The following is a 12562-nucleotide window of genomic DNA, read 5'->3' as shown; positions in this document are numbered from 1 at the left end:
AGTAGTGGGAGGTGGGGGTTAAAGGAATTGAGGAGGATGAGGAACCGGGTTCCCAAGACCACGAGCCACAGGAATTGGAGCAGGCGCAGAGCAGCCCCTCCTAAACGTCAGGCGGGGCCAGAGTGCGGGCGGGGCCCCGAGGGCGCGGGCCTGGAGGCAGATGGTGCGGCGCGGACTACAAGTCCCAGCATGCCCCGCGGTCTCGATCCGGCCCCCGCGGCCGCTTAAAGGCTCCAGCAACCGCAGCCGTCGGGTCGCGGAGGCTTTCACTTTGCCGCCGCGTCTGGTCGGCGGGAGGAGCGGACTGGGCGCCTGGCTTTCAAGACTTCTGGCTTTGGCAGCGCCGAGGGGCGCTCCTAGTGCAGCCCTCCCGGCTTGAGACTTCTCCGCCGAGGCGCCCGTGCCCCCGGGCTCCTCGCCTCGGCCCCCAGCGGCCCCGATGCCGAGGCATGGATAGAGCGGCGTTGCGCGCGGCGACTATGGGCGAGAAGAAGGAGGGCGGCGGCGGGGGCGCCGCGGCGGCCGCGGACGGGGGCGCAGGGGCCGCGGCCAGCCGGGCGCTGCAGCAGTGCGGCCAGCTGCAGAAGCTCATCGATATCTCCATCGGCAGTCTGCGCGGGCTGCGCACCAAGTGCTCTGTGTCCAACGACCTCACGCAGCAGGAGATCCGGACCCTGGAGGTAAGGGGCCGCGGCGCCCGTGGTCCCGATCCCGCTGTGCCCCGGGAGCCGCCCCGCTGCTTTCCTTCCCGAGTTGCATCCTGCAGCCGGGTCTGCTGGCTAGAGTCTTCCTCCCTTGCTGAGCTCGCTGATGCTGTGCCATGAGGACATACGACCAGCTCTCGCTTTGGAAGGATTTGGGGGAAGGGGTGTTGGGGGGGGGGTTGTGTCCAGGCTCGAGGACCCGCGTGTGGGCAAGGATGTTCACGGGCATCCCATTGCAAACCCCTCTCCACCCTCACCCCATTTCCAGTGCCCATAGTAGTCATTGTCCCACTGAATCACGCGCTGGACTTTTCTCGGTGTGCTTAAGCCCGGTAGCGTGGGCTGGGGTGATGGAGGGACGTCCCCTGAAGTGTGAGCATCGGCCGGTGGCACTGACTTTCCCTCACTACCCACTCTCCTTGTCCCGTTGCCCTTTCCTTTCCTTTCCATCAGGTCTTGTCTGCCGCTTTTCAAAAACTGTTTGCTGAAACAGCATTTTTGCTGTTCAGGCGTTGGAGTGCTTTTCTTTCGCGATGTCACAACGGTTCACTGCTTAAAATGAAATTACCCATTGATTTCCCCGCTCTGCCTGAAACATCGGGCTTTGGCCTAGGAAAGATTATAGTGGTGAAGGGAACCTTTGGTAAGAACACACTACTTGAGGGGGTTGCTGATAGTGATGACCTGGAGTGCAGTGAAAAATAAGATGTGTGAGCTGTCTTCTGTCAAATTATAGCTGGGAAGTGGAGCATTAAGAGGATTTGGAAGAACCAGCCAGCAAGGTGGTTGGGATTTCAGAAGGGAGAGCTCCCCCACCCTTACACATTGGAGGAAAAACTAGTGCCTTCCCAGCTTGCTTCCAGGGACTGGGAGACCTTTGAAAGTGAAGGGCCAGTTAATAGGTCTGCCCTGAAGAAGGACGTTTTCTTACCTGGCATTACCACATCTGTGCTTCTGTAGGTCTGAGGATGTCTGTTTTTATTAGATATGTGATTTTACACACACACACACACACACACACACACACACCATTGCTAAATGCATCTGCCAGATGTCATAGAGCCAGCCAGTAATTGCTGTAATTATTACAAGACCAGTCCACCCTTCTCTCACACCACAAGCCTGAGTCCTTGTTTGATCCAAAATGCTCAGGGTGACTCCCTTAGCTGTATTTTCAGAAAAGCCACAAAGCCAGGGACGTTGGGAGACTCCAACCAGTGCTGGCTATTATTATTGTTTTTTGTTATAGTTGCTATAGCAGGACTGACCAGGGCTTTGCTTATAAAACAAACCAACAAAGCTCTGCACCAGGCTTTTCTGCATGTGGATTTCTTGAACACAGCTGAGTGTGTATGCCCCACATAGTTCAGTTTTTAAGCTGATACAATAGGAGGCCTGTGTGTCTTAGTTCCGGGGTCGTTGTCCAGCAGTGTATGTCTTTTGAACTGCTGTGTTGCTGGGTGGAGAGAATGTTCTCTGTGTTAGCCTCTGTGGTCCTCCTCAAGTCTTTTTGAGGTGCTCCTGGATCCCAGGGTGTATGTAGAATGGCTTACTTTGTATTCTCTGCAAATTCTCTTTGTCTTCTAATGTTGCACATTTTGACAAAGTTGTGGCATTAGGATACCTCAGAGTTTCCAGCTGTTCAGGCCCCTGAGCTGGTTAGGCAGCAGCCTCCCCACTGTGTGCATTGTGAGGTCAACCCTGGTGGCATTCAAAGGCCCAAGGGTCATTTGCAGAATGAGCAGGACAAGTGCCCTGTTCTTTGCAGTGTATTTGAAGGACCCTTCTGGTCCCTGAAAAGACAGGACTTTAGGTGGCATTTCATGGGGATTTTGACCTTGGAGCTGGTTCCCCAGGACTGCTACCAGCTAGTTTGGGTGAATCACATCATCCCTGGGGCCTCAGCTTCCCCATCTGCTTGGATGAGGTTGGAGTGGTTCCCTTCAGGCTGTTTCTGAAAAGCTTTGCATTCTGTGGTTTAGAGTGTGTGTGTGTGTGTGTGTGTGTGTGTGTGTGTGTGTGTGTGTGTATACAGTTGGATTGAGTTAAACATTTGTGTATGCTATTCTATGTTGATGTCCCTGTTTAAGAACAATACTAAAAACCAGATGTACTGGACAGATTGTGTAGGAGATGCCTTTATTATTGTGAGCATCTTGACCGCAGGAGTGCTAGGGAACAGAAGGCCCACACAGCTTTATAATTGGTCCTGTTTCTGTCTAGATGACCTTGGGCAAGCCTGATAACTTCTCTCAAACTTCCCATCTGTAGAGTGGGGATGGAGTCCTTTCGCCTGTGTTAGATGGAGTCTGTGTCTGCCCTGCTATCAAAAACCTGCCTATAAACTTTCCCTGGTTGGGGTCTGCTGACATTCATGCACAGGGTACCTTTAGAAGAAGCAGCACACAGAATTCATTTTCCACAGGTGATGGCACAGGGCAGGAAGCAATCCCAGAAGGCTGGCTCAGAGCAGCCTTGTAGCATGTAGAAAGGCAAATAACTTGGGACAGTTTCACTGCCCTCTTGAATTTCTGATTTTTTAAAAATGTGTTTGTGTGTGACTTTATGTGTACCACATGTGTGCAGGAGCCCGAGGAGGCCAGAAGAGGGCATCAGATGCCCTGGAACTGGAGTTGCAGGTTAGCTGCCATGTGGGTGCTGAGAAATGAACTTGAATCCTATGCAAGAGCACTAAATTCTTTTTAACTTCTTGCTGAGCCACCTGTCTAGCTTCAGATTTCTGAGTGTGTGTGTGTGTGTGTGTGTGTGTGTGTGTGTGTGTGTTTGTGTGTAACCTTGAGATAGGTCTTATATAGCCCTGGCTGAACTCAGGATATAGATTAGGCTGAAAACTCATGGCTATTGTCTGGACTCTGTCTCCTGAGTGCTAGGATCACAGGTGTCTGACTGGAGAGCTTGTCCTTTACAGCTATGTCAGACTTCTGGCAGAATCTCAAGAGGCCCAGCCCACTTTGGCCCTCCTTAGCTAAACTCCTGTTGAGAGAGGCAGCTTGTGGGATGTCCCCCGTGGGCCCCTGACCAGGGGCAGATGGCTTGTGAAGATCCCAGATCATGATGACATGCTATCTGCTGATGGCTTTGCTCTGTGGAGCAGTATGACTTGGGTTGAAAAGGGAATTAAAAGGGGTGGGGAGTGTAGTGTAGCTCCATGGTAGAACGTTTGCCTTGTATATATAAGGCCCTGTGTTTAAATCTCCAATACTGCATTTAAAAGGAGGAGAAAGAAGTCAAGATTTAATGTTTGCTTCCTACCTGCCCAGCTGTGTGCTGACCTCCTCTTCACCTCTAGGATCTCCTGGAGCTCATCACACACATTTCCCCTGTCTAAATGGAAAGGGCAGGAGACACAACCAGAACTCAGTGTTTCTGGAATGAGGTTGCAGGGCTGTGTCATCAGGTGCCCTGTCATCTGGTGCCCTGTTTCTGGAAGCCCCTCTAGAGGCCTGATTACTACATGAAGCCAGGGGTGTGGGAGCTGTGCGCATGGAGGGACACCTGGCCTGCTGCACAGCTGGACCTGCTGGTGCCATCTGTGGGTCCCTGTGGGCTCCGTCTCTGCACTGGGGAGACAGTGGTGTACAATGCAGATGCATGCTCACTCTGTCGGCGCTCTGTAGCGCCTCCCAGAAGCTGTCTCTGCCTTGACTCAGTATCTTATCCTGGTCATAGGGTCCCTAAAGGGCTTTGCTCATGAGTCCTTTCTGGGGAAGGGCTATCAGAAAAAGTTATGGGTAAAGTCTCTGCTTTTGGCCACTTCCCTGAGCAGTTAGTTGCCCTGAAGCAGAGTTACCCAGGAGGCTTTGCTGTGTCTGTGCTAGGCAGAGTTCAGATTCTTCGGTGTTAGGACCTGGTTTCCTCATGGCACCTGAAGTACCCAGTGAAACTACCAGGAGTGGAGGGATGTGTTCACTGACCAGGCCCTCCATCACTGCTTATGGCAATCCTAGCTGGACTCTGGTAGGTGGGGTCTTTGGATGTGAGGGGCATGTTTCATCTAAAGAGGTAACCAGACAGGTGAACAGCAGGGACTCCACTACCATGACTGGCCGAGAGCTTTTTCAAGTGGGCCCTGAGTTAGGAATATCGTAGAAGCAGTCAGTCTGACTTACTGGTTCTGTAGGAAACATTGCCAGAGTCTTGGTGGCTGTTCTCAAGTCAGATGTCCCAAGAAAGATGTGACTAGAACCTGGTTCCTTTTTCTAACCCAGCTAGTGTCTGGAGAGTGACATTTCTGCTTCCATTTTAACCTTTTTGCCTGAGAAACTCCAGTTATCACCAAACGGACATGGAGCTGAGGGCCTGTCTCTTTTGGTGTCCACTTTCACCTTGGTGACTTTTAACCTGGGCAGACCCACTTCTCAACTGTCCCTCAGAAGAGACCTGAGGAGGAGGTTCTGTTTGTGAAGGCCGTGAGCCAAGCAGGGCTGGAGTGCTGGAGGGAGACCTTATTGCATCTGCACCCAGGACCTGGAGGCCGGGGTTGCTGCCTGGGATAGAGACGGAACACCTCCTAGCTGCAGGGCTGTTTCTTCTCTCAGACACCTGGTTTGGCTCATAATCCTGGGAAGCAGCATTCCATACCAGATGCTTCCCTGCTTGCTTGCTGGCTGTAGTCCAGAGAGGGACCATGCACAAAGGTGCTGGCCTGAGGTGACACTGACAGTGTCTGCAAATGTGTGGGTAACAAAACCTTGAGTCCTTAAGCTGAACTTTAAAAGCTCTTCATTACATTTGTTTATTTACAGCATGCTTGGGGAGGTCAGAGCACAAGTCTGTCTGGTCATTTCTCTCCTGCTACCATGTGGGTTCAGAGAATCGAACTCAGGTTATCAGGCTTGGCTGAAAGCCCTTTTACTCCCCTGAGTCATCTTGCCAACCCCCTAAGCTGGTTTTTTTTTTTTTTTTTTTTTTTTTTTATGTCCTCCCAGGGCAGACTGTCTAGTCCCATTTTTACATTTAGTTCAGAGGGTGTTTGCTTTCACTTGGTGACTTTTACTTTGGATGGATCCACTTCCCAAATGTCCTTCAGAGGAGGCCTAAGGAGGATATGCTGTTTGTGAAGGCTGTGGGCCAAGGAGAGCTGGGATGTATGGACCAGGACCTGGAGGCTGGGGTGCATGGACCAGGACCTGGAGCCAGGATGGAACACCTCCTGGCTGTGGCTGTACCAGCGTTCATGCGAGTGACCTCCACAAAGAGAGGGTCCACATACATGAGGAACATCCTTGAACATACTCTGTGAAGTCCTCTAGTGGGCCCTTAACATATGCTTTCTTACAATGATCATTTACCTGAGAAATTTCCTTCCCAGTTTGAAGATGAGGCAGCTGGAGCTAGGAGAGCCAGAGAGCCTGAGTCGGTGGATATAGTTGAATCTCAGTTGACTGGCATTGAACTTGCAGTGATCTGTCTGTCTTAGCATCCCCAGGGCAGAAATGTCAGGCATGTACACCACATCCCAGTCTTGAGAACTCATGTTGCAACTTTTGCAGTTGCTTGTAGAAAAGCTGCTGTTGGGAGGGTTGGGAGAGGGGTTCTGGTCAGTCATGAAGGACTGGCCCAGGACTGGCTCTGTTCCAGTGCATTGCTGAGCGACTGCCCTGTGTAGCCTGGAGTTTGAATGTTGGGTGGCTTCCCTCCCATTCAGCTCAGCACATCCCCAAAACAGGGGATGAGGCACCCAGCCCTGCCAGTTTCATTCTGAGAAAGGAGAAGCTGCTTAGAGATCAACTTACTCAGTTTTTTTTTCTTTTTGTTTTTTGTTTGTTGGTTTTTTAAAAGATCTTATTTATTTATTATGTATACAACATTCTGCTTCCATGTATATCTGCACATCAGAAGAAGGCAACAGATCTCATTACAGATGGTTGTGAGCCACCATGTGGTTGCTGGGAATTGAACTCAGGACCTCTAGAAGACCAGTCAGTGCTCTTAACCTCTGAGCCATCTCTCCAGCCCCCCCCCTTTTTTTTTATTTTGGGAGACAGGGTTTCTCTAGGCAGCTCTGGTTGTCCTAGAACTAGTAATGTAGACAGGCTGGCCTGGAACCTGGAGATCCTGCTGTCTCTGCCTCCTGAGTGCTGGGACTGAAGGTGTCACCACCATGCCCACCCCACTCATTTCTTTTTTTTTTTTAAATGGCTACCTGCTTTATTCTTTCTGAGCAGTTCTTGACACAAGGAATATACCTCTAACTTGCTACTGTTAATTGCAGTGCTTAAGATACACATTAATACATGTTCCCTCTGCAAAACATCCTAGATAATAGAAAAACCACCTTTTAATGCCACCTATCAGAGCCAAACTCCGGAGACGACAACGACTCCTCCTCCTCCTCCTCCTCCTCCTCCTCCTCCTCCTCCTCCTCCTCTTTCTACAGTAGCTTTCTACTGTGCATTGGCATGAAAAGATACATGCATGTGCTTGTGGAGCTTGCATGTGAATTTGCAGTGTCACCATCAGTGACCTTATCGTCACCCATACCATACATTCCTCTAACCGGATCCCAATTTCCTTCCTTCCCTCCTTCCTTTCTTCCTTCCTTCCTTCCTTCTTTTTTTCTTTCTTTCTTTTTATTTTGGCCTTTTGAGACAAAAAGGGTTTCTCTGTGTGACAGTTCTGGCTGTCCTGGAACTCACTCTGTAGACCAGTCTGGCTTCGAACTCATAGAGATCCACCTGTTTCTGGAGCACGGGATTAAAGGCGTGTGCCACGACTGTCAGCATATCCCAATTCTCAATGCTTACTTTTGTTTTGGCATGTTGACATATCATTATGCAAGTAAGATTTTGTTGAATTAAAATGTATCAATACATTTAGTATGTATCCATTTAAATTAGAAATTATTTTTATGCATATGAGTGTTTTGCCTGCATGTTTGTACAACATACATGTGCCTTGTGCTCTCCGAGGCCAGAAGAAAGTGTCAAATCCTCTCAAACTGGAGTTAATAGATGTGAGAGACACCGTATAGACGCTGGTGAGCAAACCCAAGTCCTCTGGGAGGGCAGCCAGTTCTTGTAACCCTAAGCTATATCGCCAGCCATTTGATGTCTATCCATTATATATATATATATATATATATATATATATATATATATGTTTTTCAAGACAGGGTTTCTCTGTGTAGCTTTGGAGCCTATCCTGGCACTCGCTCTGGAGACCAGGCTAGCCTCGAACTCACAGAGATCCGCCTGCCTCTGCCTCCTGAGTGCTGGGATTAAAGGTGTGTACCACCAACGCCCGGCAAAAAAAAAAAAAAATGTTTTTTAACACATTGATTTTAAAATGACATTTCTTTATGTATGTGGATGTGTGTGCCACAGTGCACAAGTGAAGATCAGGCGACAACTTGTAGGTGTTGGTCCAGGATAGAGCTCAGGTCAACAGACTTGTACCTTTGCCTAGGCAGAGTACCTGTTAGGGAGAATTTAACAGTGGTTAACAGATGAGCCCTGAGAGTCTCTCCCTTGAGTGAGACAAGACAGTGCCTCGGACTTGGCTGACAGGGAAGAGGTATACTTTATCCTAAGGAGGTCCTATGAGAGGAAGCATGGCTGGGCCCTCTCTGCTCCATCCCGTCTGAGGGACCCTGAGGGTTAGGTGGGATTTTGGAGAGCTGTCTGAAGTATCCTATGTGGGCCTGGCTCTGGATGAATGGATGATCTTTTCTTTTTGCACCACCCACACTCAGGCTGAAGGGACTGTCTTTGGCCCTGACTCTGTTCTTACAAGGCTTATTCACTGACAGCTCTCCTGAAGGCTTCCCTCCCATGGATCCCAGGGTTTGAAACCTTCATGCAGATGTTGTATTTTTACCCTATCCATTGTTGGTTTTGCTGTCAAGATAATTGTAATGACACAGGCCTGACAACACTCTTTATTTTCAGTGTCAGCATTCAGGGATGTGTGTGTGTGTGTGTGTGTGTGTGTGTGTGTGTGTGTGTGTGTTGGGGGGTGGGGGAGCCATCTCAAGTTCAAGGCCAACTCCAGTCTGTAGAGTGAGTTCCAGACCAGCCTCACTCGGGCTGGATGGTGAGGCCCTGTCATGTGGCCTTCTCATTTTTCAGTTACTCGGAGAAGCATAACTTTTCCTTTTCTTTATCTTTTTCTGGATACTGTCCAAGAGCCCAAGCTTGCCTTCCTGCACACTCTGGGCTTCTCACTTGCTCCCCAGAGCACCCACCCCCTCCGGTTCCTCTGAGCTCACCAACCTCCATTGCTGAACCTGACCACTCTCTTGAAAGCATAGTTCTCTCTCCGTCTTCTCCATCTCCCTCCTCCCAGCTGCTCCCATGACCTATAGCTTGCCTGCTGCCTTGTTTTTCCTTTCACATTCTCATAAAATTGTCCTTGAGCTTAAAAGAAGAAGGAAAGAAAGAGATAGTTTTTTTTTTCCTTGATGCTTCCAGATGTGGTTGAAGACCCCACAGCCCCATAGGCAGCTTACCTCACATCTGTGGGAAGCAAAACCCTCCCTATCAATATGTTGCCAATCCAAGCCTGCAGTTGGTGCTGTGTGGACAGCTGTTTCTGACATGCTCTTTGGCTTCTTTTCCTATTCTAAAAGCCAGGTGGAAATGCAGAGCTTTACTCTGGGGCCAGCTGCTGAGATGAAAAAAACTATGTCATGGATTCTTACCGACTGAAAAGAAGTCACAATCTAGACCACGGCCACCTGACAAAGCTATGCATTTGAACACGTCTGCATTTTCTCTGTTCTGGTCGGTGTTGGTGGGCAGCCCAGCGTTTTAACTGGGCAGACTGCCACACTGAAGCCATTCTACTTGTATGCTGTTCCCCCCCGCCTTATTTTTCTGCCCTGGGAATAATGAGAATTCCCTAATACTTGAATTCACAATTTTAAGGGAAAAATGGGGAATAAAATATGCAGTACAAGAACCAACCGCTCTGACTAGGAAAAATAAACTTCCACACAGCACCAACTGCAGGCTTGTACTGGCAGGGTGTTGATCAGGAGGGTTTTGCTGTGTGCAGATGTGAGGTGAGCTGCCTGTGGGGTGGGTGGAGAGGTCTTTTACAATATCTGAAGGCTTTGAAACCAACTTGGCTGATTAATTTGAGCTTTAGATTACCCCCCCTCCCATTTTAAAAAGACAGTCTCTATCTAAATAGCCTCCCCATTTAGCCCTCGTTGGCTGGAACTTGCTACTAAGACCAGGCGGTTCACTAGGTTGCAATGATCCTTCTGGAACCTTGACCTCCTCTGTGCTGGAATCTCAGGCCTATACCACCGTGTCCAGTACACACAGAATTTTGTTAAAAAGAAAACAAAGTTAGAGATCATTTTATTTTTTTAAGGTTTATTATTTTATGTGTATGTCTTAGTCACTGTTCTGTTGCTGTGAAGAGACACTATGACCAATGCTCTTAGAAGAGAAAGCATTTAACTGGGGACTTGCTTACAGTTTTAGGGGATTAGTCCATTATCACCATGAAGGGAAGCGTGGCAGGCACTGTGCTAGAAAAGTAGCTGAGGGCTACATTCTGATCCAGAGGAGAGAGAGGAGTGGTGTGTGTGTGTGTGTGTGTGTGTGTGTGTGTGTGTGTGTGTGTGTGTCTGTATCTGTGTTTGTGTCTGTGTGTGTACCTGGACCTGGTGTGGGCTTTTGAAACCTCTTCCTCCAACAAGGCCTCACCTCCTAATCCTTCTCAAATAGTGACACTCCCTTGTAGTGACTAAACATTCAAATAATGTAAGCCTCTGGGGGGCATTCTTATTCAAACCACCACAGTGTGTGAATGTTTTGCTTGCGTGTGTGTGTGTGTGTGTGTGTGTGTGTGTGTGTGTGTGTGTGTGTGCGTGCCTGTGTGTGTGTGTGTGTGTGTGTGCTGTGTGCGTGCCTGTGTGTGCAGAGACCAGAAGACAATATAGGATTCTTTGGAACTGGACTCACAGGTGGTTGTGAGCTGGAATGTAGGTGCTAGGAACTGAACCAGGGGCCGTCAGAAGAGCAGCCAGTGCTCTTAAACACAGGCCATTTTAAAAAAAAGTGATCCTGGGCTGGAGAGATGGCTCAGGGGTTAGGAGCACTGACTGCTCTTCCAGAGGACCTGAGTTCAATTCCCAGCAACCACATGGTGGCTCACAGCCATCCCTTATGAGATCTGGTGCCCTCTTCTGGGGTGCAGATATATACATGGAAGCAGAATGTTGTATACATAATAAATAAATAAATAAATTCTTTAAAAAAAAAAGTGATCTGAGTGTTCTCTGTCTCAGTGGATAGGGTCTTGGACTACTGTGCCACTAAGTCTGGGGTCCCCAAAGGCTTAAGCCTTTCCCATACTGCAAGGTGCACCGTTGAAAGAGGGCTTTAAGTAGAGAATGATTTTGTTAGTGTGTTCCCCTCCACGCCAGATTCAGAGGCAGAGGATTTGTTTTAAAGGCCCTGAGAAGTCCTGCAAGGCTTCCAAAAAAGGACTCCTCCAGGGGGCTCTTATTTCCCCTACCTAACCTAGTTGAGGAACGTCTTAGCCTTGGGCAAGGAAAGAGAATAGAAACTGTAGGCTCAGGTTGAGCCAGTGTTGGTTTTATTATAGGTGTTTTATAAACTGTAGGTCCCATTTGAGGTGCAAGGCTGGGTTTGGTGGTGGCAGGGAGCCCAAGCCCGAGTGGACTCAGCCATCTGGAGAAGTGGCCTTTTGTTAAGGGAGGCGCTTTAGATTTGGTGGCAGGGGTCTCTTGGGCTCTTAATTCTTCTACCATTGGTGCCCAGAGAGGTCTATCTGCCTGGGCATCCTGCCCCCCTCCCCCTCCCCATTCCTGGTTGGACAGAAAACAAAGTGGGAGGTGTGCTAATGGTTGTGGGTGCATTTGAGCCCGGGGCAGGAGGGGAGGGGAAGGGTTGGGCTGTAGACAAGGAATGCTTTTTAAAACAAAAAAGGAAATGCTGGCACGGAAGGGGAGGAAAGGAAGCAGCTTCCTGTTGCTGGTGGTGGCTTTTTTTGTGAGAGAGGCGGAGCTCTTTCTGTCCTCTAGGCCCAAAGAAGCTGGCTGGGGCGGCTGTTGGGGCTCTCCAGCCTTTGTCAGAGGTTTCAGAATTACAGTACAGGAGGCACCCGGCGTCATCTTCCCCAGATCGTCAAGTTAAATGGACATGAGGTTTCTAAACTGCCCCTCAGTACCTGCTACAACATGGATGTGTCATCGTAGCTGACATTTTACTGCCTGCTCACCACCCTGGCCTCCTTGCTCGAGTGCTTTCTGGCATGTACTCCTCACACCAGTGCACGTGGCGGGTCCTCCAGCATCCTCTTGCAGAGAGGGAGCTGAGGTGCCAGGAGCTTCAGCTGACTGGAGCCAAGGAAGTTAGGAGCTGTCGCTTGAACCTGGATGGTCCTTCTTTTTTCTTTTTTGGTTTTTCAAGACAGGGTTTCGATGTGTAGTCCTGGCTGTCCTGTCCTGGAACTTGCTCTGTAGACCAGACTAGCCCTGAACTCAACTCAGATCTGCCTGGCTCCTTCCTCCCTCCCTCCCGCCCTCCCTCTCTCTCTCTCTCTTTTGAGACAGAGTGTCAGCTTAGGTTAGCTTCAGACACACTTTGTAGCTGAGGATGACCTTGAACTTTTGATTTTCCTTCCTCCACCTCCCAAGTGCTGGGATTATGGGCCTGTGCAATGCACTTTCATTTTTTTTTTAAAGAAGCGTTTATTATAGTGTGTGTGTGTGTGTGTGTGTGTGTGTGTGTGTGTGTTCACCCGTGCCTGCATGCATGCAGGAGCAAGTGAGAGTGAGTCAGTAGTGAGTCAGTTTTCTCCTTTACATGGTTTCCAGGGATTGAACTCAGGTCCTCAAGCTTGTACAGCAAATGTTT

General features: G+C 49.4%; 1 protein-coding gene across 2 annotated transcripts in view; it reads left to right on the top strand.

The window, feature by feature from the left end:
* The first annotated feature begins 216 nt into the window (after positions 1-216).
* Positions 217-12562, top strand: part of Ksr1 (kinase suppressor of ras 1) — a 130963-nt gene continuing 118617 nt past the window's right edge. The window contains exon 1 of one of the 2 annotated variants that reach the window (XM_027426547.2): positions 217-680. In XM_027426547.2, the coding sequence (XP_027282348.1) occupies positions 450-680 (231 nt within the window). In that variant the 5' untranslated portion in view covers positions 217-449. The remainder of the gene's footprint in view (positions 681-12562) is intronic. The other variant, XM_027426548.2, reaches the window with a different exon arrangement.

Source organism: Cricetulus griseus, chromosome 7, assembly GCF_003668045.3.
Source record: "Cricetulus griseus strain 17A/GY chromosome 7, alternate assembly CriGri-PICRH-1.0, whole genome shotgun sequence".
Lineage (NCBI taxonomy): Eukaryota > Metazoa > Chordata > Mammalia > Rodentia > Cricetidae > Cricetulus > Cricetulus griseus.
Note: the sequence above shows the minus strand (reverse complement) of the source record. Positions and strands in the feature narration are given on the sequence as shown.